A 27,051-nucleotide genomic window follows, 5' to 3' on the forward strand; every position below is an offset into this window, starting at 1 on the left:
CCTTTTGATAGACTGGTCAAGGAAGTTTTTGTATGCCCTTTCTCGCTACCCTTGATACCATTGGTCAGCATCAAGTTGACACGTGCAAGGCACAAAATATACTTTTTCTGTTTGAGTCGCGGAGTCAATGGTGATACAGCAATCTTCAACTCTCAGAGCGCTTTCACAAGAGCCTGCTGTGCAAATCAAATTGGAGGCTAGTTCTCACTTTCAAACCTTCCATTGTTACCTTGACTACCCAGCTCCTGGAGCAGAAGAGCATCTGACTCGTCCTCAAGATTGTATGCTACGGTAAAGCAGTCTAGACAGCCAACTACCAAAACTTCCTACACCATTTAATAAAAAAGGTTCTTTATCTGGCACATCCAAGAGACTATTGACCTGACAAGATGCAGTACAAACAGTACTATATCTTCTTATTTCTGCCAATACTGTGTTGTAATGTTCTTAACTTAAATGTACATCTTGTAGCTGTTACTGCTTTTTGAAATGCTATATGCAAACACCTTTTTGCAAGGTTCCAATGATAAAGGGTGGGGGGGTTAATAAAGTTTACCCTCCATTCAGGAGACCCCCTCCTCCATTGAAATTCTGTAAAGTTCTATAATAGATGTGTCATCCTTTTCAACCAGTTTATAAGGCTACCATACAGCACTTGTCTTGGAAATCAGCTGTTGATATGGCTACCGCTTTTGGCTGCATGGATTATGAGATTTGGGTGCTATGGTTTTAAGGAATGATGCATAGTTTTCTTGAGAATTAAAGTTGTCAGAAGAACTCATTTGAGTTTTCTTCAAAAGATAGTGTTAGACTTCCATGACAATCAAACTATTTCCCTTCCAGATTTTTTTCCAGTATATCTATGCTTCACCAGAGTGCTCTTAATGGTCCCTGGATGTTGAGAGTATTGAATATTTCAATAGAACTAATGGAATTAGACAATAAGATCACATTTTTGTCAACTGTCGACCCATTCATTTGGGTTTGGCCACCTCAAAACAGTTTACATCTAATTTGATTGTTTCTTATTTAGCTGTATTAGCAAAACACTAATAAAAAATTAGCTGGTAAGCCTAAACTCCATTCCACTAGGGGGTAGGATGCCTAACGCTGCGTTACTAAGAAATATTTGCATTTCTGTATGTAAAGTATCTATCTGGAAATCCGTACACACAAGACATTATTGTCTTGATTTAGATACCATCTGGTTTCCCAGTCGGCAAGGCTTTTTTTTGTGTTCTTGTCTATCTTTGTAAGTATGGATCTAGCTATTCTGTTCAGTGGTTATGACTAAAAATGAAGCTACCCTAGAGGAGAAGGAAAAGTTACTTACTTGTAATCCTGGTTCTCCAGGGGAATCTTTAATATATTCATAAACTCTTCTTCCTTCTCAGAGAAGACATGGAGAGTTCCTACTTTTTTTATCGTTGATAATCCGTGATATCTGTAAAAAAGAAAACTAACCTGTCACTGACAGTACAGAATTAAACACAATTAGGGTGCTCTTTCTTTGAAGGCACAGTGTCAGTTTCGCATGATGTTATAGTTGCAGTGTATCTGACTACATTGCTCTCCTTTTCTCTCACTGTTTCCCATAAAAAGGTTTATGAAATCAATTTAAAAAAGCATATTTTAGGATATGACTAGTTTTCTAATTTTAAGGGAAAATTGTAAAATTGCCTAACATCAAGTCAGAGGAGTATTATTTGTGTATCACTTGTTTTCAAGAACTGTTTTTAAATAGAAATTCTGTTCTCAAATATACATTTGAAAAAGTGCTCGGGATCCTGTGCATGGGTGGGTCTATTAAGTGCTTATAACTATAATGAAGATTCCTTTGGAGGATACCTAGATTTATGGGTAAAAAACACGTTGTCATTCATTGCATGACCATGGCCAGCCATGTTTAATTCCACAAGTTTTTATTGAAGTTTTCAAACCGAAAGGAACATACAGTATACTAAAATATAAGGGACATACAAAGCATAACACAAAAGGTACATAGGTAAAAGAAACCAAAATGACCATGGCTGAACAATGTTTGAAAACGTTATGGTGTATGTTACTTAGGCCCTGATTACAAATGGGCAGGATAATTCCAAGCCCGCCACAAAGTCATGTTTGCACAAGGTCTGGATTTTTCCCCAGGTCAGACTTCCTGAAATGACCGAAATGTCCTCATCATGCACCATTTTTAAGGGGTTTAAGTCCTACTGGTAATTATGATATCACCCAATAAAAACTAAACTCCAATGTATTGGATTTTATCAGGTGCGATCATTTTTTACTACCCACCACAACACCTGTAAATAAGACGTTAGTGTTGTGAGCTGGTTGATCGGTACACATCCTGATATGTGTTAAGGTATAAGGCCTCACATGTTAGATCAAGCATGGTGGGGTTCTTTTTAAGAACTTTGACTCAGGAATGGCTGTAGTTGGATACAATTTGCATTCTTACACATGAATTATCATCTGGGACAGATGTTAACAAATCAGTGCTGTTTTGCAGATGTGAGACATGACATTCTGTATCAGCTTGTTAACTCAGCAATTATATTTCCTGTTTTTATCTGTTCGTAGCTGGTTACTGCGAGACAAGAAAATGAAGCTTCGAACCACTTACCCAGGATTCATTGCTGCTGTTGACGCCTATTTTGATCACCTAATGGGAAAAGTTGTCCGGTTTCAGGTATGCAGTGTGGACTGTAAAATCTCCATAGGAAAAAGATGTAATAATTTAATGGCACGGTTTGTGATATGGGTAGGCTTATTCATTTGTGTGCTGTTACGGCTGCAAGCTACCAAACACTTTGTATCAAAGCCACTCTGTGGCATGACCCAAAGAGAGCTTGTCCTTCTGGTGCTCGTTCGCTTTTGGGAGCCTTTGTGAGCATGCGAGGGAATATCTGCTCTAGATTTTGGCCTCCTTCGGCCTAGCAGGAGTTGGCGGAACCTGGGCCTTTTAAAGATTGTTTAGATTCAGTTCCGGTTGCTAACCTTAATTGCTTTTCTACTTCTTTCTTTGCTCATGAGGTGTATCTGTACAGCAGTTGGCAGTATCCCTGCCTTTAAAATAGGTGCATTGCTAATGCACCTGTCAACAACATCCATGTTTTCATATTTGACATCATTGTACTCATTTGACAGCATTCCTGCCTTGTGCATGTTGCCGTATGGTATCTGAAAGAGACTATTAGTTATGGATTCCTTACCTTAGAATTACCCCCAGGTGTCAGACTGGATCCAGGGAATTTTTCCTCAGCAGTATCCCTGCGCATCGGTAGGTGGCGTAGGTCGACTCCGCGTTCGTCGTTGGTGTCGTGATCGCTGGAATGATGTCGCTGTATCTACTTAGATGCCGCCCCTGCACGCTGATGTCAGTTAATTCTTTCTTTTTCGCACCAGCCAGTGCAGATCCAGAGAGAGTGGTACCTCTAGTCACTCTTCGACTGTCATTTTTTACTTTTGTTGACATCTTTTACGAGTCGTTCGACTCCTGGTGCATAGGGATGTGCCATTGATGGACCGGCTTCAAACCTTGTGGCTCCTGTCACAGGTTGATGTCGGTTACGGATCTGCACCTTGTGTACCTGTGGTGCTTGGAGCGCGACCTCGACCCAAAGTTGTGCTCCGACTGTCGAGCCATGAATCTGAAGTCTTTGCGGGAGAGGTCCTGAAAGCTTTTGGAGGCCCGGCAGTCAGCTCCGCGCCGCTCGAGGTCCCGTTCCAGAGGGAGGTCACGAGACCGGTCGAGGAGTCACCACCAACACTCCTCTTTGAACTCTTTGTCTTCTGGTAAGTCGAAGCACAAAAAGAAGGTGTATAAGCACTGTCGCTCTTCGCGTTCTCTTTGTCCGACGCGACACAAGATGCAGGAGGCAGTCGTCCTGCTCCGCCCATGGAGCCTGTTAGGTTGACTCCGAGCTTCCCTCACTTCCAAGGAGCCGGAGAGATCCCTGCCCAACTTCGCAGTTTCTACAATGCCCTCCACTCCATCTTTGGGCATCCCAACTCCAACGGCGTGCCTTCGGGTCCCCGCAAACTCGGCTGGGGGTTCTAGGCCTTCTATGTCGGCGACTTCGGCCCCGGTGCTGCAGGGCCCCCAGGGATCCAAGCTTGGCTCCGGATCGGTGCCGGTCGACCTTACAACACCTCCTCTGGCGCCGAATCCATTGGCGACACCTCCGCCCCCTCCGACAGTGGTTGTGTCCCCAAACGACGTCGGCTCCAGCCTCCCCCTCGACATGGACACCGAGCTGAACCGGTACTTTTGTACCTCTGTTCTACCCTGGTGTTCCCTATCACCCAGAGTGACAACCAGAGGAGCGTGAGGAAGACTGGGAAGGAACTGTGGACCCTCTGGCTGACCATTTGGAAGAACCGGACTGGAGAGAGTTGGGTGAGGCCAGTGGTATGGACACTTCTGCAGACCTTAGCATGCTTCTCCCCCTACTGTGGCTACGGAGGAAGGAGCCTCTTATGCTGTGATGTTGCGTAGGGTGGCTAAGGCCTTGAACCTTGAGCTTTCTATGGTGGCGGTCAGGACTAACCTCCTGACTGAGGTGTTTGAACCGGCAGCTGCCTCTTTGAGGCCGCTGGTGCCGTTTGGTGAGGCCCTCACAGACATCCTTCTAGTCGAAGCCCAGCACAGGGGGCCCTGTGGATAGGATGATTGCCCGACACCACTGCCCGGACAACTCCATTTTCCTCTCCCAATACCCTACCCCCGAGAACGTGGTGGTCCAAGCCTCAACTTCCAAGGGTGTCTTCCCTACTGCTCCACCTGATTGGAAATCCAAGAAGCTTGATCACCTTGGGAAGAAGATATTTTCTTCCGCCAGCTTAGGGCTGCGGTCGGTGAACACCACATGTCTCTTGGGCCATTACACCCACTTTGTGTGGGACACAGTTGCGCAGGTGCTGCCACAGTGCCCAGAGGAGGCCCGGGCTGTGCTCTCCCACGCAGTTCCTCAGGGTAGAAATGCAGTGAAGTTCGCCATACGATGTGGGCTGGACATCGCCGACTCGCTAGGCAGGACGATTTCAATGTCGGTAGCCCTGAGATGAGATCCACTGGCTATTTGGGTGATATCCAATCAACTCTTTTGGACATGCCTTTTGATGGCCATCGCTTGTTTGGCGACAAAGCGGACAACGTGCGCGTTAGGGTTCTAGGGCTACGGCCAGATTCTTGGGCCTCGCTACCAAGTCTCGCCCCGCGCAGTCTGATTTTCGCCCCTTTCGTGGCTACGGAAGGGGCAAAATCCTACGTCCTGCCCGGAGCCAAAGGCCTGTGCAAGCTGCCCAGCCTCTGTGCGGCCGGGGACGTGGGCTCCAGCATTGTGGGTCTGGGGGCCAGCGGGCCGGCCAGTCCACCAGCGCCCCCTCTGCAGCAGCCTGCAAGCCTTCCTAGTCCGACTTTTCAGGGCCACCAGTTGCCAGTGGGTGGCAGGATTCGCCATCACCTCTCCACTGGCACAACATCATGTCAGTCAGGTGGGTTTTGCAGATAGTCCGAAGGGACTACTCCCTCCCATTCGAAACTACCCCTCCCTCCATGCCACCTGCTTTTCGTCGAATGTCGGAGGATCACTTAGTCCTTCTCCGTCGGAAGTTACGGCTCTCTTGGCCAAGGGAGCTATTGAGCAAGTCCCTGTGCCAGAAGTAGGTCGTAATTTTTATTCCCACTACTTCCTGGTACCCAAGAAGGACAAAGGCCTGCGTCCTATCTTGGATCTCAGGGACGTCAACCGCTTCCTCCGGAAGTAGATGTTCAAAATGTTGACATTGGCTCAGGTCCTGCCTGCCCTTGTCCCTGGAGACTGGATGGTAGAGTTGGACTAGCAGGACGCCTATTTTCACATCCCGGTCCTACTGCCCACTGGCTTTACCTAAGGGTTACAGTAGGCCAAACGCATTTTCAGCTCCCCTTTAGGCCAAAGGGGAGCTGAAAATGCGTTTGGGCACTGGTAAGGCCTACCAGTGCCCCTCAGGTGTTCACGAAAGCGATGGCGGTGGTCGCGGCTAATCTGCGTAGATCAGGGGTTCCAGTCTTCCCCTATCTCGAAGACTGGCTGTCTCCCACATCCAGACTATGGACCTCTTGCATTTGCTGGGGTTCACTATCAATGTGCCTAAGTCACACCTGATTCCATTTTAGAAGCTCCTTTTCATCTGGGTGGTTCTGGATACAGCACAGTTTTGGGCTAATGTTATAGTATGTTATGTTAATGTTATTTGCTATAGCACACATCTCACTCGGGGGCATCTTGGCACTGTTGCAGATCCTGACAGGAGGTGCAGATCAGGGAAGATTAGTATAAGTAGGCTTTTAGTAATTTCCTGAATTTGCTGTATGTGGGAGTCTCTCGGAGGCTTTTGGGTAATTTCTTCCAGTGCCTTGGAGCGAGTGATTATGGGATATTTGGGCTATGATTCCGATCTTTCAGCCTCTATCCCGGGTTTTGGTCAGATTGACCCTGAGGCTGCTGGGTCTCATGGCCTCCTGCATCCTGCAGCAGATCCCTCTCCCTTCCCCAACCAGAGTTCACAGTGGTGACAGATGCATCACTTCTGGGGTGGGGCGGCCACATGGGTGAGCCGGAGATCAGAGGCCTCTGGTCTCCGGCGGAGTCCGGGCTCCACATTAACCTTCTGGAGCTCTGAAGCCATTCCTTCCTTCTGTCGAAGGGAGAGTAGTGTAGGTGTTCAAGGACAACACCACCGCCATGTGGTACTGCAACAAACAGGGCGGGGTGGGGTCGTGGACCCTATATCAGGAGGCCCTTTGCTTCTGGACATGGCTGGAACATCAGGGCATGTCTCTGGTGGTTCAACACCTGGCACGTTCACTGAACGCCAGGGCGGACTAACTCAGCCGCTGGTGCTTGATGGATCACGAATGGTGTCTTCAGTCGGAGGTGGTGCAAGAACTCTTTCATCAGTGGGGAGAGCCTTGGTTAGATCTATTCGCCTCCGAAGAGAATGCGCAATGTCAGCAGTTCTGCGCGTTTGAATTTCCAAGGCGGCACTCGCTAGGCGACGCTTTTCGTCGCGAGTGAATTTGCGGTCTTCTGTATGCCTTTCCGCCTATACCATTTCTGCCTAGAGTGCTGAAGAAGATCATGCGCGACCGGGCCCAAGTCATTCTTGTGGCTCCGGATTGGGCACGAAGAGTCTGGTATCCCGATCACTTGAACATGGCCATCGATCCTCCGATCAAACTGCCTCTTCGGGAGGATCTTCTGTCGCAGCAGCAGGGGACTGTCCTCCACCCGATCCTATCCAGCCTCCACCTCCTGCGTGGAGATTGAGCGGCGGCAGTTTACAGCTTTCGACCTTCCTCCCAAAGTCTGTAATGTAATCCTGGCAGCCAGTCGTCCCTCGGCCTTCCTATGGCTTCCTGATCAGCCTTCTCTTTTCAAGTCCCCTATTGTAAATCGTTTCCTTAAGGGCATTACACACTTGTTTCCTCATATTTCTTTCATAATACCGCAGTGGGGCTTGAACCTTGTTCTCACTTACCTTATGTGCGCTCCCTTCGAGCCGCTACATAATTGTCCTCTCAGACTCTTGAGCTTAAAGACTGCTTTTCTGGTCGCAGTCACCTCTGCACGCAGGGTGAGTGAGCTTCAGGCTCTTTCTTCTAAGCCTCCTTTCCTTGCTGTTTATCCGGACAAGGTTGTCCTCCAAACTCGACCTTCTTTTCTTCCCAAAATGGTTATCTCTTTCCACATAGGCAACCATCACTTTGCCCACCTTCTTCCCGCCCGCATCCTTCTGATTTTACCTGGATCGCACAAAACAATTCCAGGTGAATGATCAGCTCTTTGTTGGCTATGTGAGCCCCAGGAAAGGTCGGGCCGTGCAAAAACAAACCATCTCTTGATGGGTCATTCTTTGCATTAAAATGTGTTATTTCTTGGTGAAAAAGGAACTTACAGTAGGGTTGTATGCCCATTCCACCAGGGCGACGGCAGCCACTACTGCTTTGGGACGTGGAGTCCCCCTACATGACATCTGCCAGGCAGCCATGTGGGCTTCATTGCACACGTTCACTAAACATTACTGCCTGACAGCCAAGTCCAAAGATATGGCTTCTTTAGCTGTTCCATTCTTCAGGACTTCCTGGTGTGAACTAGGTATGCAGATCTACCTCCAGGGTTGGTATTGCTGGGGTATCTAGTCTAAAGTAAGGAATCCATAATTAATAGTCTCTTTTAGATGAACAAGATACTTACCTTCGGTAATGGTATTTCTGTAAGAGACATATTAGTTATGGATTCCTTACCGCCCCAACCATCCTCCCCGTTCTGCGAACTGACTTCTCCAGAAAGGGACTCCCTTTCAGGACACTTGTTTTAGGCACCAGTGGTCAGTGCCTCTGCGCTTCTGGCGTGGAATGTCGTGTAAAGAACTGACGTCAGCATGCAGGGGCGGTGTCTAAGTAGATATCGGGACAACATTCCGGCGATCACGACACCAATGACGACTGCGGAGTCGACCAACGCCACCTACCAACGCACAGGAGTACTGCTGAAGAAAAATTCTCCTGATCCAGTCTTACGCCTGGGGGTAATTCTAAGGTAAGGAATCCATAACTAATATATGTCTCTTACAGATATATCGTTACTGAAGGTAAGTAACTTGTTCTACTGGGCCTTTTCCTATTGCCCTCCATTTTGGTGTGCAGGCAGATAGCATCCCACTGTCCCTCTGGTTAGGTTGGTGTTGGGTTGGTGCTGTGTAGGTTCCTGTATGTGTTAGTCCCCTTCCCACATCACCCTGAACTGGATTACCTGTAACACTGGACATCCAGTTAATCCCTATCTTCAGAATTATTAAAATAGTGAAATGGAGCACATAGTAAATTAAAAACGTAAGCTAATAACAGTTATGTTTTACACGTTTCGTCCCCTCCTCCACACTGAAGGACTCCGTGTCCCAAGACAGATAAGAGAACTTATCTGGTTACTCACATCTGACATTAAAGCTCTCCAATGTAGGATCTCAACAATAATACAGCACTGCGCACCAGCACCCCCCTTCGTGTAGCATGCTAACTGACAGTGTGCTTTGGGCTATGAAGTGCTATAATATAAAGTACCATCGAGCACAACTGGGTGAGCATCAGGACCGCCAAGAACAGGTACGTGCACATTAGAATTCAAGTCAGTACCATGTCCTGAGTGGGTGGGGGGAGTTTGCAGTCTGAGATCCCGGTTGGGACTGCATGCTGCATTAACTTCATGTTTAACAATAGAGACAAAGATTAACATCCACCTTAGTGAGTTTATGGTATTTTACTATGCATATAAGCTTTGCACATGTATCTGAGTATTGAGGTTGTGCTATAGAAAGTTGTCTGATAGTTTGGACACAAGTATGTAATATAATAAAAAGATGCCATGTAGGAAATGTTTCTAGCAGTGGAGGCTGGATGGACTGCAGCACACTGCCCCTTTCAAAGTAATATTAGAGTGAAATGTTATTTATTCTACATCATCCTTCTTTCATTCACAACCAGACACTATCTAACTCGTTATCTCATTCTTACATTTCTTTTTCATCCCTGCTTTCTCCTTTTGTCGCTATTTATCCATCTTTCTTTTTCTTCGCCCTTTTGTGTTTTTTCCTTCTTTGCTCTGGGTCAAGGTCAGATGAGGCATAATAAGAGTAGGGCCCCAACCGGAACTCCGGCTCAAATTAATCACTGGCAGCACTTTAACGAGGTATGCAGTTATTTTATGAAAAACATACAACTGAGATCAGTTTGTTGAAATTGTGCTGCTAAATCAGTCCGTCAGTCAATCAGCCGGCCAAGCCTGTACACAAAGCCCTGGGCGAGGCTATCCTTAATAATAATAGAAGCATCTAAATATAAACATCACGGCTTAGAAAGCTCGGTTTAGAATGTCATCGTCATCTTGCCAATTAGCACGAATGGTGGGGCCTTTATTCTCAAAGAGCAAATGACTAACTTCAGGGCTAGTGCCCCGCTGCTCTGCTCAGAGATGACCAATCATGTTATGTGCTGTAGAAGCGACTTAAAGTGAAAATAACTCTCGAGAGGGAGCAGAAATATCTGCCATTTCGGAACTGTGTATGTTACACTGTATTTGAAGGTAGTCTCATCCGATTTAGAGAAAGTTTAGGATTGGTGCCTTGTTGGCTTGAAAACTGAAGTAAAGGGAAGCGATTAAGGCCATAAAATACGAAATGCAGCTCATTGTTCTTATGGAGCGGCTTTGTTCAGGAAGGAATGTCTGACTCCCCGAGCCAAGAAGCAGGGAAGGGCTGTCTTGCACCACCGCTTTTCCCTGGACTGAACTTGCTTTCCATAGCTAGAAAAGATACTTTCAGGACCTCCACGTGGTGGAGGCAGCTTCCGCGCTGTTTAAAGTTGTGCAGAGTACCTCTTTCGGAAGATGAGTTTGCCTACTCTAGGCCTTGTGCCTGCCTGTGTGTGTACAGGAAGAGTATAAGTGACAATGTTACGCTCATGTCCAGTGACTTGTTGTGCAATGTCCTAAAGTGTGATCACCACAGATCAGTAGTACAATGTTTCGACAAAAAGCTTGGAACGTCTATTTGAGATCCATTAGAAGACCATTGTGGTGTGCTTGCGCTCTAGAGTTTACAAAAAGTGATGGATGGAATGCTTGAATTATTCTCAGCCACTGGTAGTTCTCAGGGCTGCCTCCCAGTTCATCGTTATTCTGCACACCATGCCACCTTAATTTGGACCCAGCTATATGCAAATCAGTCTTGACCCTGCTCCAATGGGAACAGTCAAGCCCAAACTGCCAGGCTAGTTCCTCTCTGAACCCAGAAAACACCAGCAATGCCGGACCGGTTTTGCCCTAGTTAAGGCTCAACAGCCAGGTATTGCCTGGTCCCAGTGACACAATGTGCACTTTGATTCCAGTGACGAAGTGTGCACGGCTCCCACGTTTGAGCATACCTGTTCCACTTAGGTTGTCCCACTAAAGTATACAAAAAGGGATGAATAGAATTCTTGAATAAAATTAAGTAACTGGTACGGCATCCTAATCCATGCTCACTTTGCACACCATGCCATCTCACTTTGGACTCCGCCATATGTAAATCAGTCTTGACCGTACTCCACTGGGAAGTGTCCAGCCCAAACAGCCAGGCCAGGTTTTCCCCGAACTGGAAGACAAACATCCCAGAGCTGGTTTTGCTCTTATTAAAGCTCAGCAGCCAGGTATAGCTTGGTTCAGGTGTCACTGCGTGCACGGGACCCACGTCTGTGCATAACCACCACACTCAGGGTGACACACTAAAGCATACAAAAAGTGATGGATGGAAAACTTGAGTTAATATCAGCCACTGGTAATCACTTTGGGCCGCATCCCAATACATTTTTATTTTGCACACCACACCACCTCAGTTTGGACCCAGCCATATGCAAATTAGTCTTGAATCTGCTCCAATGGCTGAGATTGATTCAAGCATTCCATCATTCCCTTTTTTGTATACCTTACTATTCCCACTAAGAGGGACGAGTATGCCCAGCGGTGGATCCCGGCTGGGTCCAAACTGAGGTGGCATGGTGTGCAAGATTAATTCAAGCATTCGATCCATCACTATTTTGTATACTTTAGTGTTTCTGTACCAATTCAGTGAAGACTCGAGCTCCATTTCATTTTGCATCTCTTTGTCCTGCTTAGAAGTTCTATAGTCTAGCTTGATAGCTCAGCTGTTGCCAGACAGTTATGTGATCATCACTATAGAGGGACTTTGGCTTTGCCCACATGTTGGGAGCCAGAAGGGTATGTTGTCATTAGGCAGTTGTTAGTTGCTTCCAGAAATAAGTGCTTACCCTTCATAAGCTGTGATTTTTTTGTTTATCCAGTTGAATAAGCTTGAACTTTCTGGGGCACACATATAACATTGGACTGCTATTAAAGTGCCTGAGATAACTAGAACAATTATGTTGGTTTTCTATGGCAGCAGCACAGATGGGTGGAGCGCAGTCTTTAACCTACATGGATTTGTAGGTCTGGCTTGTTAGTGCAACTGTCATTTGACCTTACCTACACCAATATTATTCCACACTTTTTTGCTTCCACAAAAATACATATCTATTCCTATGCTATTTGCTTAAAATGCTTCATATTTTCATATATCATTCTTTTGTAGTCAGTCCTATTGGCATTGCCAATGCTTGTTTTCCGTTCTGATGAATGGTTCCAGCATATTATTTTCCTTTGGATTAATTGACTCCATGAATCGGACTGGATTCGGAAAGTGTTTCTTCCTAGAAATTGCTCTCTCCTGACGCTAGGTGGTACCAGAGCCACTCAAATCACAGACCAGCTCTGCTCCATCGGATATGATTTAGCGGCTCCATAATGTAGTCGTCATGCTAATACATTTTTATTTATTTTTATTCGCGTTTCACAGGCGCGAGGATCGGGAGCTTGTTCTGCGGCTTTTACTTTTTTGTGAAGTGTTTTCATCAATATTTGCATTTTTTTCAATGAAGATCATTTATCCTCCAAAACATCAGGCATTATTCTACGGACATTGGAATTGGAACAAACCAAACTTAGAACTAGCTGTGCTAATCTGTTCAGTATTATGTAGTTTTCATAGTATAAGATAACCTGTTTAGTTGTGTGACATCTGTGTACTGTTATTTTGCACTTTCAATTTTCTGATAACTATTTATAATGTAAATAAATGTGTTATATGAGATGTCTGGAAGGATGTTCGCATTTCATTGTAACTCTAATACAGTTGAGATAGGCCTGAACTCCTCGTTGATATCCACCCAGAAATCAAGCTTGGGGAGGTCTACTTTAAGAGGTAGATCTTGTTGTTTTTTTTTATAATGAAGCGTTTATTGTTTCAGTTACTTAAACCCATAACAATGTTATAATGAATACAACACAAATCTGCTAGTGGCAAACCTAAATAAAGTGCATCTGTGCTTGATAGGACATAATAACACCATGTGTTCTTATAGTATCACATACTAAAATACCTCACTAAAATACAGCAGTGCATATTAATATGTTAAAGCATCAGCTAACCATATGTGATCTTCCTTATAAGAGCGGATAATCTCAAACCTACTGACAAGGTGGTCGCACCAGTCCAAATTGTTTGCTTTCTCCACTAGTAGCCTATCAAGTCTAGCTGTTCTCTGTTCTTGTGGGTTGTCTATCACTTATATGTTGAATGTTGATGTTAGTTTAGCCGACCCACTGAGGTCAATAAGGGCGATCGTCAGGAATTTAACTAATTTACAGTTCAACTTTGGGTCTAATGAATTGAAACACGCTATTATTGCTTCTCTGCACGTGTGAATACCTCTGGCGTTGGAACTGTGTTTTTGTAGATTGATGCGCGGTTTGTACAGATGAGGACATGTACAGATCAAATGTACAAAGGCGTCCTTTTTGTCACCACAAAGACTACACCTGGTTGGTCCACTGCGTTTCCAGTGTGGTTGGCTGGCCAGCGCTGGTAGTTGGCCATCAGTCTCTGCTTGATGTGTGCTGGGAAGTTTTTTTTTTTAAAGATATGGAGGTTTCAAGCCGTCGTTCTGATTGATCACCATCGAGGCATGAGATCGGAAACTAAAACTATTTTTATCTTCCAGATATGACTGCATCTTTACCGCCTTGTTCGCCGCTCTCTTAATGGTCAGAAAGAGGCAAGTTCTTGTCCCAGAATTGTTTTAAGTGCATTATTTTCACGGAACAATACAAAATATTTGGGGTAAGCCGATTGTAGATCATTTTCTAAGAAGGTCCATAATGATCTGTTTAATGGACTTTCCTGACCCGTCCGTATTTTGTACCAGCATTTTATTGAAGCAGGCAATCAAATAGAGTCTTCTAGCCAAAGATTCATTACCTTTGAATTTCCCCAGGTGTCAAACTGGATCCAGAAGATTTTTCTTGAGCAGTATCCCTGCGCGCCCGTAGGTGGCCTCGTTCGGCTTCCCATGGCATCTGCGTCATCCACAGGCGAAGTGAGGTCCGCATCACCTTTATAGGCGTCACCTTGGCGCACTGACGTCAGTTCGTTTCTTTCCATGTCAGTCAGTTCTGATCCGAGAGAAGAGCTGCCCCTCTGGCAGTTTTTGACAGGATTTTTGCAACATTTTGTCATTTTTTTTTAGGTTATCTTCCTCGTGGTATGTGGAGGATGTCATCAAGGAAGACAGAATTTAGACCCTGGGGTGCCTGTCACTGCGCCATGTCAGTAACAGACCAGCATCTCGTGTGTTTGTGGTGTGTGGAGCGCGACCAATACTCCAGGTTGTGGTCTGACTGCTGGGCCATGGTGCCGAAGGCTTTGAGGGAGCGGTCCCTACATTCGACTCCGAGGAAGTTATTATCCCACTCGAGAGGAAGGTCTCGGAACTGTTCTAGGAGTATTGAAGTCCTCTTCGTCCCACTCGAATCGGGGCACTCAGGGAAGAGGCACAGAAATACAAAAAGTCAAAGTGCGCTTTCACTTCTCCTCGTCCATCGGCTGATGCAACTAAGGAACATCAGCATTCAAGGCTGGGTTCCTTAGACCCTGCGCCTGGTCTGACTCCGCGCCTCCCCAGTTCTCTGGGAGCCTGAATAACCCGCTCAAATTAAGAGAGCCATGGGGCCATGCGTTTCATTTTTCAGTGCCTTGTACCCTCCGGCGTGCCTTCAGGCCCCGTGAGGTTGGAGGGTCCCCTACATGGTTCTACGCCGGCTGCTCCGGCCCCAGCTCTGATTGGCCTTCATAGATCCAGTCATTGATTTGTACCGACGCTGGCTGTGCTATTGCGACCGATGTTCCCGGTGCCCCCTGTGTTCACCAGCAGCGCCAGCTCCATTGTGATCCCAAAGTCCGAGCCGCTTTGACAGATGCCGATTCCGGCGCCAACAGGGACCTCTTGTCCTAGGTTTGAGCCTGAGCTTTATTATGAAGGGCTAGGCCTCGGGGAGGAATGGGAGGGGTCGCTGGATCCTTTAGAATACTAGTATGATCAGGATATGAACTGATGTGAGGAACTGGGTGATGCCAGGAGACTGGATACCTCTCCAGATACCGGCATGATTTCTCCCCCTACTGTGCCTATGGAGGAGGGAGCTTCATACGCAATGGTGGTGCGGAGGGCGGCTGATTTCCTCGACCTTCAGTTGCCTCGTTGACTCAAGACCAACATCTTGACGGAGCTGCTGCAACCGGGAGTCTCCTCCTCTGAACCCCTCCTTCCGTTCAACAAAGCCCTCTCCAACATTCTTCTAGGACCTGGTCCAAACCCAGCACAGTGGCTCCTGTGAATAGGACGATTGCCAGCCACCACTTCTCCACTTCAGGAGACCTAAATTTCCTCACCCAACATCCTACCCCGGAGAGCTTGGTGGTCCAAGCCTCTACTTTCCATGGCACGTTTCCTGCAGCTCCCCCAGATAGGTAATCCAAGAGGCTAGACAGCTTCAGAAAGAAAACTTTTCTTCCGCCAGCTTTGCATTGCGGTCAGTGAACACCGTATGCTTATTGGGCCATGTAGGAAAGTAGAATCTGCTTCTTATTGTTGCCCCCACTTTTTGCTTCATATGATACTGTTTTTGGCTAGTCTGACTGGGATCCTGCTAATCAGGACCCCAGTCTGCCTGTTTTCTCCCTAAACTGTTATGCCACATACTTAGGTACACTCCAGATTGGATACTGGGGGTACCTTTGTCAGTCCCTAGTATATGGCACCCATGTAAACAGGGCATAGGTACCCCAGAGACCTGAAGCATGTATTATGCCACCCATGAGAGGCCATGCAAAATGGAACCTACATGCATGCCATGGCAGCCTGTGTAAGTTGGTGCATGCACCACTTACTTGAGGTATAGGTTTACTGTATCTAAGGGTCACTATCCTTAAAACCTAAAAGTCACCCCTATAGCAGGCCTTGACAATCCTGAAGGCAGGGTGCTTGGTTCTAAGTGAGAGGTGCCACTGCATGAGCAGGGCACCCCGGCAGCCTACAGAGTCCATTCTCCCGGGTTGTTAGTGCTGCAGCCATTTACGACATATAGAGTGGCATTATGGGACCGTGTAAGGACCAATTCTAAAACTGCTGAAAGAATGTTTGATGTCAAACATTGTGAAATCATACCCCCACACCGTTAACCGGTGTGGGAGGTATGATTCCATCCCTCAGAAACGAGCTTTGTGAGGTCCCTGGTTGCTGCCGACCAGAGCCACATTTCTGCCCTCCTGCTACTGAGCAAAGCTCGAGCAAGGGAAGGCAGAACAATAGGAGTCCTGACACAGGGAGGTGTGACCACCTCCCAGACAGGATTTAGTTGATTAGGCCTGGGTGGGTGCGCTTGCCAGCGACCGAAAGTCTGCATGCGGGGCATATTTGGTGTCCCTGTGCATAGTCCAGTTCAAACCAGTCCTGGTAGCCGTTGTCTCCTGCTCTGGCGCAAAACTGGACAAAGGACGTGGGAGTAACCTCTCCGCTGTCCTGACCCTCCCCTGGGAGGGGCGCCTGAGTCTGTCCAACTCTTTCCCATGGGTACAAAAGGGCTTACCTGGGTGTAGGACCCTAGATTTGACGTGGACAAGATGCTGAACCAGAAACCACTGAACTTCGACCGTCTGGACACTCTGGATTTCTCTGGACATCGTTTGGGCCTGACTTCGTCTCCCTCTGTCTGAAGCATCGTCTATGTCCATGCACCATACAGGTTCCGTGCAGGACCTGTAGAGCATCAAGGACAACTGAAGATATCTCCCTTGGAGTGAAGGAGTCACTCCCCTGCAACCGCATGCACCACATCTCAACTGACGGGTCTGCTGCTCCTGAGCTCCTACGGGCTCTGAAGGCTCCTGCAACACAGGAGGTGGGTATTTCAAGTCCCTCTTACCAAGTTTGAGGTCAGAATTCCTCGAGGGGGCTGCAATACCTATACCCCTGTGCACCGCGTACATTTGCAAGTGCATATGCTTGTTGGCGTTTCCAAAACAAGTGCACTGGGCTCCGAGTAGTCCAAACCTCTGGCACCATTTCCTACAAAGTACTCCGTCCTCCTCGCACCGAGTGCGCCGTGGGCTGCTGCTTTGTGAAACTGCTTGAGGTTCGTTCGCGACCCCTGTGCCTCCGGCCTGTGGGTACTCTTGAGGGTCAACACTACTTTTCTTGGGATCCCCTGGTTGCTCCAGGCCTCCCCTGACTCCCCTGTGTTTGGTGATTCTCCTGGACCTTGCTGGTCCAACCCATAACCTTCATTTCTTTCTGCGTGGGTTTCCACTGCCAATGCTTGTTGGTGCTCCAGCCGGACACCGACCCCATAGCACTCGAAATCCTTCGTGGGACAGCTCGCATCCGGCTCCTGGTCGTCCTCGACGTGTCTTGGTCCCTGTGGCTGCAGATTTAAGAACCCCCTCTCCGCACCTGAAGCATTCAACATCGGTGGGCATTCGTCTACAGAGCCCCTCGTCACTTCTGAGTGACCCAGACTCTGTCCCCTATGCTTTCAGGTACTCTCCATCAAGAATCCACCTTTGGATTGCGACAGACACTTTCCTTCTTCCCAGCAGTGACTCTTCTTTGAAGTCCTCCATAGAGATCAACGGCGGTTTCTGACGCCACTTCAGACCTATGCACCCGTCTTTCCTGGGATAGGTAACTCTGGTACTACGATATCCACCGGGTGGGGTGGCTCTCCAACCTCCTAAGTTCCACAGGGTTTCTTCGAAGTCCACTTAGAAGGGTCCTTAAATTTTAAAACTGCAACCGTGACTCTCCCATAGAATTGTACGGCGCACACGGTTGTGTTCCCACACTGCACCCGTCCTCCGTGGGGTCCCTACTTACTCACCTTGAGTGGTTCCTTGGGGTCCCAGCGATTCTACCTCCTCTAGACAATGTCTTGACTCGAGTCGTGGTTCTTATACCACTATTTTAGTATATGGTTCGGTCTCCCCCTGGAGCCCACTGTGTATTAGTGCTATTTACTATTATTTCTATGCTACAGTATTGTGTGTTTTGTGAGCATCTCAGTGTAGAAGATACTGTGTCGTACTTAAAGTGTGTTATTGTAACAAATACGTATTTTTATAACTACTGCGTCGTTCTCCTTTCATTTAATCAGTACTAAAAGGTTGCTCTCTGATAAAAACAAACGGCTAAACATTCCTACAAGACTAAGCCTGAAGGCTGCTCTCCACAGCTACCACTTGGATAGCTTTCTAAGGTTATCTTTGACCTCTTAAATCACCATAAGGATTGTTTGGATTGGTGCAGTGTGCCCACTTTAATTAGTGGACAGCATATACCAGGCCAACTTCTCACAGGCCGCTATTCCCACATGCTGTGGGAAACGGTTGCACACGTTCTGCCACAGGTCCCAGATGAGGCCCAGGCCATTACCTCCGAAGCAGTTACAGAAAGGAGAGACGCAGCAGAGTTCACTATACGCTGTGGCTTGGAAACATCTGACTCGCTGGGCAGAGCGGTTTCGCCTACTGTGGCCCTCAGAACATCTGGCTTTTTGGGGGATTTCCAGGCTTCCCCCGTGGACATGCCCTTCAATGGCACCCGTCTCTTCGGAGACAAGGTGGACTTGGTGCTGGATCACTTTAAGGACTCGCAGGGTTCGAACAGTGCTTTGGGCCTCTTGGTGCCCCTTTCGCTCCTTTTATTGTGAAGGAATGGACTTTCAACGCGCCAACCCTATCCCAGCCACCAAGCCACTCAAGGTTCCCAGCCTCTGCATAGACAAGAGTACATTTCTAACCAGCCTCGTGGGTTGGCTAGTCAGCGGTATGGTCCAGTGCCCACCCACAGCTGCAGCCTCCAAACCTTCCTAGTCTTGCCCTTTTAAATAATGGATATCCAGTCAGTAGCAGGATCCACAATCACCTCCACCACTGGCAGTCCATAGCATTGGCCAGGTGGGTTCTGCAGATTGTCTGAAGGGGCTATGCCCTCTCCTTCGAGACTACCCCTCTCTCCATGCCTCCATCGTATGACTGGCGAACAAAGGGTCATTTGTCACTGCTGTGTGAGGAAGTCAAGGCTCTGTCGGTCAAGGGAGCCAAAGAGAGGGTTCCGGGGGCCAGGCTGTGGGTGATATTTCTGCTACTTACTGGTCCCCAAGAAGGACAAGGGTTTTCGTGCTATGCTAGATCTCCGAACCCTCAACTACTTCCTCAAGAAGGAGAAGTTCAAGATGCTCACATTGGGTCAGGTCTTGTCTGACCTGAACCTAGGAAACTGGATTGCAGCATTGGATTTGCAGGACACCTGTTTTCACATCCCTAACCTGCCTGCCCATCAACGCTACTTGCGGTTTACTGTAGGCCGTGAACATTTAATTTTCAGTTCACTGTGCTCCCTTCTGGCTTTACTAGCACCCCTCGTGTGTTCACCATGGTGATGGTGGTAGTCACAGCTCGTCTCCGTAGGTTATGGGTGCCAGTCTTCCCTATCTCAACGACTGGCTACTGTAGGTGGGCTCGCCCTAGACTGTCATCTCCCACCTCTAGGCTACGGCGAACCTCCTGCATTCACAAGGGATTACTATCAACATGCCGAAGTCACACCTGACTCCCTCTCAGATGCACCATTGATCGTATCTGTTCTGGACACAGTGCAGTTTTGGGCTTATCTTCTTGAGCAGCACATCCTGGATATTCAGGTCATGATATCAATATTTATGCCACTAACCCGGGTTTCGGTGAGGCTGACTCTGAGGATGCTGGGCCTCCTAAGGATGCTGGTGACTCCTGCCAGCTGGCATATGCAGGCTCTGTAGTGGAACTGAAGTTCCAGTGGGTGCAGCATAAGGGAGATCTCTCCGACATGGTCCAGATCAATGAGGGAACTGAAAAGGACCTGCAGTAGCGGCTAACGAAGCACGATTGGGTCAGAGGCAGACACCTCTACCTTCCCAAACCAGATCTCACAGTAGTGACCAATGCGTCACTCCTTGGATGGGACGGCCACCTGGGAGAGGTGAAGATCAGAGGACTCTGGTCTTTGAAGGAATCCATACTCTACATCAGCTGGAGATCCGTGCAATCTGATTGGTATTGAAAGCCTTTATTCTTAGTAAGGCCAGAAGGGAGTTGTTTACAAACAACACCACCACCATGTCCTGCAACAAACAGGGTGGATGGGGTCTTGGACCCTCTGACAAGAGGCCCTGCATCTCTGGAGATGGCTGGAACATCAGGACTATTACCAGGTGGTTCAACACCTGGAAGGTTCTCTAAATGCCAGAGTAGACAAACTCGATCGTCAATGCCTTGCGGATCTTGAATGGCATCTCCACCCATAAGTTGTTCAAGGTCTTTTTCAGCAAGGGGGAGGGCCTTGGTTAGACCTGTTTGCCTCCGCCGAGAACGCTCAATGCCAGAAGATCTGCGCATTGTGGGTTCGAAGGCAGCTCTCGCTCAGAGAGGCTTTTCATCTTGAGTGGATCTCAGTCTCCTATACACCTTTCAAGCCATACTACTCCATACCAGAGTTGTCAAGAAGATCAGAAACAACTGAGTCCAAGTCATCCTTGTGGCTCCAGACTGGGCACAGTAAGTCTGGCATCCCGAGCTTCTGAAAATGAGTGTTGATCCTCATATCAGGCTGCCCCTACAGGAGGATCTCCTGTCGTAGCAGCAGGGAGGGTCCTCCCCCGAACCTGTCACCTCTCCACCTTCTTGCATGTAGTTTGAGTTGCGGCAGTTGATCGCTTTTCACCCTCCTCCCAAAGTATGCTATGTTATTTTGGCAGTCAGGCATCCCTCCACCAAGTCGGTATACACCTGCGGTTGGCAGCGATTTGTATCGTATTGTTCAGAAAAGTTAATTGGCCCAACTTTTTGCTGCCCTTTCTGATATTTTGCTCTTATTCTTACCCTTGCCCAGCAGGGCTCTTCTTTGGGCGCCCTGAAGTGTTATCTTTCTGCTCAGTCTGCATTTTTGCAACTGCATGACATATGTTCCTCCCTTCTCTTTTTATTATGCCTTAGTGGGACCTTAATTTGGTCCTCACATTCTTGATGTGTGCTCCTTTTGAGCCTCTTCACAATGTTCCCTCGGGCTGCTCACCATCAAAACAACCTTTCTTGTGGCAATTACATCGGCCTGAAGGGTGAGCCTCCATTCTTCTCAGTTTGGTGCTTTGCACTAGGGCCTCTACCTGCCAAATCGGTCACCTTGCCCACCTTCAACGCTCCTCCACATCCCTCTAAGGAAAAGGAGCAACTCCACCGTCTTGACCCATAAAGAGCTTTGTCGTTTTACCTTGATCGCACATGAGAGTTCTGGGTGGACGACCAACTCATCGTGGGGTATGTTGGTGCGAAGAAAGGTCGGGCGGTGCAGAAACAGACCATCTTTCATTGGGTCATTCTCTGCATCAAGATCTGCTACGCACTGGCATAAAAGCAGCCTTCTAAAGGCTGAAGGGCTCATTCCACAAGAGCTAAAGCTGTGACCACAGTGGGGAGGATACTCCTATGTCCTTTGTCCAGTTGCGCACCAGAGCGGGAGCCAACGGCTCCCTGAACTGGTTTGAACGGGAGTATGCAAGGAGGGCACCAAATTTGCCCTTCAAGCAGTCTCTGTGGCGCTGGCAAGCGCCCCCACCCTGCCTCAATAAACTAAACCCTGTCTGGGAGGTGGTCACACCTCACTGTGACAGGATATCTATTGTTCTGCCCTTCCCTGCTCGAGCTTGGCTCAGCAGCAGGAGGGCAGAAACATGTCTCTGCGCTGCAGCAGCCCTAGTTTGCTGTCCGGTTCTGGAAGACTGGTACCGGAAGCACTGAGGGCCTCCAGGAGGAGCTTTATAGTGCATGGAATCATACCTCCCACACCATTTATGGTGTGGGCGTATGATTTCAAAATGTTTGATACCAAACATAACAGAGTTCGTTACAGCCAGTTTAGAGGTCGCCATCGTGTAATAACAAATGGCCCCTCTATATGTCATAATGGCTGTGGCACTTACCACCCGGGAGAATGAACTCCGAAAGTTGTAGGGGGTGCCCTGCTCATGCAAGGGCACCCCCACACTTAGGACCCAGCACCCTACCTTCAGGATTGAGAAGTCTGCCTTAGGGGTGACTTATAGGTTTTAAGTGTAGTGACCTCAGAAATCGGGAATCCTATATCTGTGGGTACAAAGAACAAATGGCCCTAGACTAACGTAGCATGAATTTTAAATTTAAAGTTGTAGCATTAAATGGCTGACAAGATATATGTATATATCCAATAAGGTACGTACAGTATTAAAGAAACATGAATTTAAATTACAAGGCCACTAGGGTAGTGATTGAAAACACAGTTTTAATCAATCATATATGGTATTTTATCCAAAAAGACACATACAATGTCATATCCACATGGTTATCATCAGAAAGGAAGTGGTATGTGAAAGATCAGTGCTCGTGTGAGAGAAGATAGGAAAAGGGCGGAAAAGAAGGCAGTAATTGTTTCAAATAATTTCCAGTATATGAGTTCCAGTGCAAGTAAGAAACGGTCTCTCATCACAATTCAGGCCTAACCCAACACGTACAGTAAGACATGTTTTGTTTAGACTGTTATTTTCACAGTGTAATCTCTTCTGTTTTTCAAGTGGAGGAGGTCAGGAGAAGGGTGTGGGCCTATTCGGGGGTGTCGACGTTTCGACCCTAGTGCATAAGGGTTAATGTAGTCCTCAGCGGCGGGTCTTCTTCAGGACAGGGGCAAGGGGCATCATGGGATCTGTCAGGTGAGTAATCAAGTGTTGATCAATCCTAAATTGGTTAAAATAAGTAATCCTGTAAATGTATCGGGAGGCTGTGGGAACATTTCCCAGTACCACGGTTTGGAGAAACGGTGCGTGTGCGTGGTGTGATAGTAGTCATTAATAACATCAATCTTTGTAAATCATAGAAACTCTGATTAATAGTGTCAGGTCTAGCTCCGCAGGATCCGGATAAGGGTCCACCTCCCGACGTCACCAACACCCTGAAAGTCATACAGGGTGTTCGAGCTATCGGGCGAGGGAAAAAAGGAAGGAAAGGGACAGCAGGGACAAGAACCTGAAACGACAAAACAATAACAAACAATATAACTGATGTCATATACACACCCCTACTCTCATGAATTCTCTCTAGTTTTGCATACCTGTGAATGATTAACACAATCGTTGTTCGCAGTCAAGCCTAAGTGGTGCATATATGTATGTATTTCCTGAAAGGGAAGAAGGATAACATTAAGAACCCTAGAGCATACAAGCTTCCTACTTTTTACATAGAAATTGTTTTGCGCTCTATAGCCTACCATAGACTGCAAGAGCAAATCGTTGTACTTGAATTCAGGTAATCACACACTCTGATAGGTTCACTATCCCAAGGAACAAATCAATAGAAAAGAATAAGTGGGCAAGTTGAGAGCCAGACAGCTCAAATGCACTCTGCCAAACACCACTTCTCCTGAAGAAGAATGCAACTAATAATCCTTATACTGTTTCGTGAAATTCAGTGAAAGTATGTAAACCGGTAGCGTGTGGTTGCAACCACCACTCCCGCTCCGGTTACCAATTGCCGCTATACAAAGTTCCTTAGACACTAGTGCCTGTACCATCCACTGTCTGGCACTTTTACTACCTACCTCTGATGTCGGAAAAGGCAATACGAGGTTTCGACCACCCCTGTATTCCGCTCCGATAATAGCAACCAGAAGGGAAACGGTAACACGAGGTTTCAACCACCTCTGTGTTCCGCTCCGTCCTCCCCAAAACACAAGACAAAAGGAATCGGCAGTGTGAGCCAAGCCGGACTCCACACTCCGAAGCGAAAGACGGGCAACACCGCGGAACTCGGAAGAGATCTCCTCCGTTCCCGTCTTCTCTTACCCGAACAGAACAAGACCGCTCCAGGATGCTTGATTCCCCAGCACCGCTTACATCAGCCTCTGGAGCAGCGTAGCCATGATCCGAAACTGAAATACTGGAAACCAAAATTTCTAGCACCGAGTGCTCGCGCAAGCCCATTAAGTACTTCCTGTCGAGGAGGATCTTGTGTAATGTAGTCTTTGTCTTCATACCTAGGCAGGCGCCGTGATGCAGATCCTGACATTATGCCCTCCCCCCTAGCTCCTCCTAGGGCCAGGTTTCGCAGGGAAACGCCTATGGAAGGAACGCACAACCACCGGGGCGTGCACATTTGTACATGGCTCCCACGAATCATCCTCAGCAGAGTACCCTTTCCATGACACCAAGTACCACAAGACACCCCTACGCCATTTCGAGTCTTTGATGCCTTTCACCACGTACTCCAATCCACCATCACACATCACAGGCGAAGGAGCACGGCGACGGGCAGCCAAGGCCAGCTTCAACAAACTGCAGTGAAAGACAGGGTGTATCCTGAGCGACATGGGAAGCTTCAATTTATAAGCCACAGGGTTCACACGTTTCAGGACAGTGTACGGGCCAATTTAGCGAGGGTGAAAGATACTCCTCAACTTGAAACGGAAGTTCCTAGTGGACAACCAGGCCCTGTCACCCACTTGAAACACTGGCCCCTCGGACCTGGGTCTATCAGCCCAACGTTTGTATTCTTGTTTCGCCTTCAGCAAATATCTTTTCACCTTCCTTTGGATAGTGTGCAGCCGTTGGACCATACCCATTACGAAAGACTGATTAGCCACCTCTTCTGGAATGCAAATGGGAAGGATCTTAGCATCAAAACCATAATTGGCACAGAAAGGCGACATTCCCACTGAACTATGCCATGCATTGTTATATGCCAATTCCGCCATCCACAACAAAGACACCCAAGATTCTTGGGCTTCCAAAGCATAACAACGCAGAACAACGTTTGGTTTAGCCTCTCAGTCTGACCATCGGTCTGTGGATGGAAACTGGTAGATAGTGACGATACAATGTGCAGGGCCTGACACCACGATTTCCAGAATCGAGCGATGAACTGCGGCCCCCTATCAGAAACAATGACCTCAGGGATACCATGGAGGCGAATGATCTCCGTCAGCAACAACTGAGCTGTTTGACCTGCTGTGGGGAGATTCCTACAGGGTATGAAATGACCCATCTTGGTCAAACTGTCAATAACCACCAACACAGCCGTTTCCCCCTGATCGGGAGGTAATCCAGTGATAAAATCCAAACTTATGTTCTGCCAAGGCCTCTGTGGCGTAGGCATGATCATGAGTTTCCCTTTACTTTTGCAGGTTACGCTTTTAGCACGCGCACAGATCTCGCATTCAGACACCCACAAAGTCACATCGGCCTTTATGGTTTCCCACCAGAAATGCCTTAGCAGCAAAAGCATTGTCTTCTTCACCCCCTGGTGTCCCGTTGTAGGAGATTTATGGCACCACTCATAAGCCTTCTTCTGGATTTCCCTCGAAGGCAAACACAATTTGTTACACACAAAAGGCACCCCTGTTTCAACGAGCGACCAACAGCCTTAGCACTCCATGACACCCAAGCATTCGGGGTTTTGTATTCCTTAATACTCTCCATGAAGTTATCTGCTCTTAGCACACAGATTACTTTAGCTGGATCCACAATAGCCTCCAAAACCTGAGGCTTACAAGTTTCCTCCCTGCTGTCTAAGCGAGATAAGGTGTCTGCGTTTTGGTTCTCACAACCTTGTCGGAAAGTGATTATGAAATCATACCCAGCAAAAAACAGCTTCCACCTCATTTGTCTCTGCGTCAAATGTCTAGCCTTCTTCATATACTTGTAGGTTGCGATGATCTGAATAGACTGTAACTGGAAACACTGCCCCCACAGATACTGTCTCCACTCCTGAAAAACCCTTTTGATTGCCAACAGTTCTTTTTCAGCAATTGTATAGTTCTTCTCTGCTGTACTTAGCTTTTTTGACAGGTAAGCCACCGGATGCAATTGCCCAGTATGTTGGTTGCGTTGAGACAGGATGGCCCCAATCGCCTCATTCGAGGCATCGGCCTCAACAATGAAAGGGAACTCAGGTTTCGGATGTGCTAATATGGGAGCAGAAATGAACGCTTGTTTTAAGAACACAAAGGCGTTTTCAGCTTCGGAGGACCAACTAAATGTCGTTCCTTTTCTAAGTAATCGGGACAAAGGGATCGCTACCTGTGAAAAATGCAAGATAAAACGCCGGTAATAATTGGCAAATCCCAAAAAGCATTGCACATCCCTCACGCATTTAGGGACTGGCCAATCCTGTACTGCCTGAACCTTTCTTTCAGCCATTTGTAGACCATTGGAACAAAGCATTACTCCCAAGAATTCCACCTTCTCAACTCCAAACTCGCACTTGCTTAATTTGCAGAAAAGGCAATGGTCTCTCAAGCGTTGCAAAACTTGAACAACATGTTTAGTGTGCAACCTGACATCATCCGAATAAATGAGGATATCATCAATATACACCACAACGCTGATGTCCACAAACTCCTTCAAGACATCGTTAAGAAAAAACTGGAATGCCGCCGGGGCGTTACACAACCCGAACGGCATTACAGTGTATTCGTACAAACCATAACGTGTTTTGAAGGCAGTTTTCCATTCATCCCCCTCTCGTACGCGCACCAAATGGTACACTCCCCGCAGATCTAACCTGGTATTTATCCTGGCATCTTTTACTTTTTAATTTTTTTTTTTATAAAAGACCTTTATTTCACCATTCTGCAAGGACACAGCTTCTGGCCTACAACCCAGTGGGCCAGCCGCAACTATTTGAAATAGACGTTCATTCAGTTACCAGAACACAGCCTTAATGCTGACAGCCAGAGGCCCAGCGGCGTAACATACGTTAAAATGAACATAATCTAACTTGCAGTCCCAATGGCAGATCTCCTTGTAGTCTCAAAGTTTTCAGAAATCATATAGTCAACTTTTTGTTTTTGTTAAACTAAACAAACCCCCCCCATGAAACTTCCCGGATCCTAGTTGGTCAGCTATTCGAGTGATAAAGACAGAGCAAGTGAGACGATCGGTAATCTCAGCATCATGGAGACACTCACAGTATGCATACACCTGCGACAGTAAATAAGATCAGTTAATACCTGCACCAATGCAG

The 27,051-nt window shown here is 47.3% G+C and overlaps 1 protein-coding gene across 1 annotated transcript in view; it reads left to right on the top strand.

Moving 5' to 3' along the window:
• The window catches only part of GLB1L2 (galactosidase beta 1 like 2), a 949,835-nt gene that overhangs the window by 325,306 nt on the left and 597,478 nt on the right, over positions 1-27,051 (top strand). The window contains exon 5 of the mRNA XM_078681819.1: positions 2,584-2,692. Within this exon, the coding sequence (XP_078537945.1) occupies positions 2,584-2,692 (109 nt within the window). The remainder of the gene's footprint in view (positions 1-2,583; positions 2,693-27,051) is intronic.

The sequence above is a fragment of the Lissotriton helveticus genome, chromosome 3_1, assembly GCF_964261635.1.
Source record: "Lissotriton helveticus chromosome 3_1, aLisHel1.1, whole genome shotgun sequence".
NCBI classification, from domain to species: domain Eukaryota; kingdom Metazoa; phylum Chordata; class Amphibia; order Caudata; family Salamandridae; genus Lissotriton; species Lissotriton helveticus.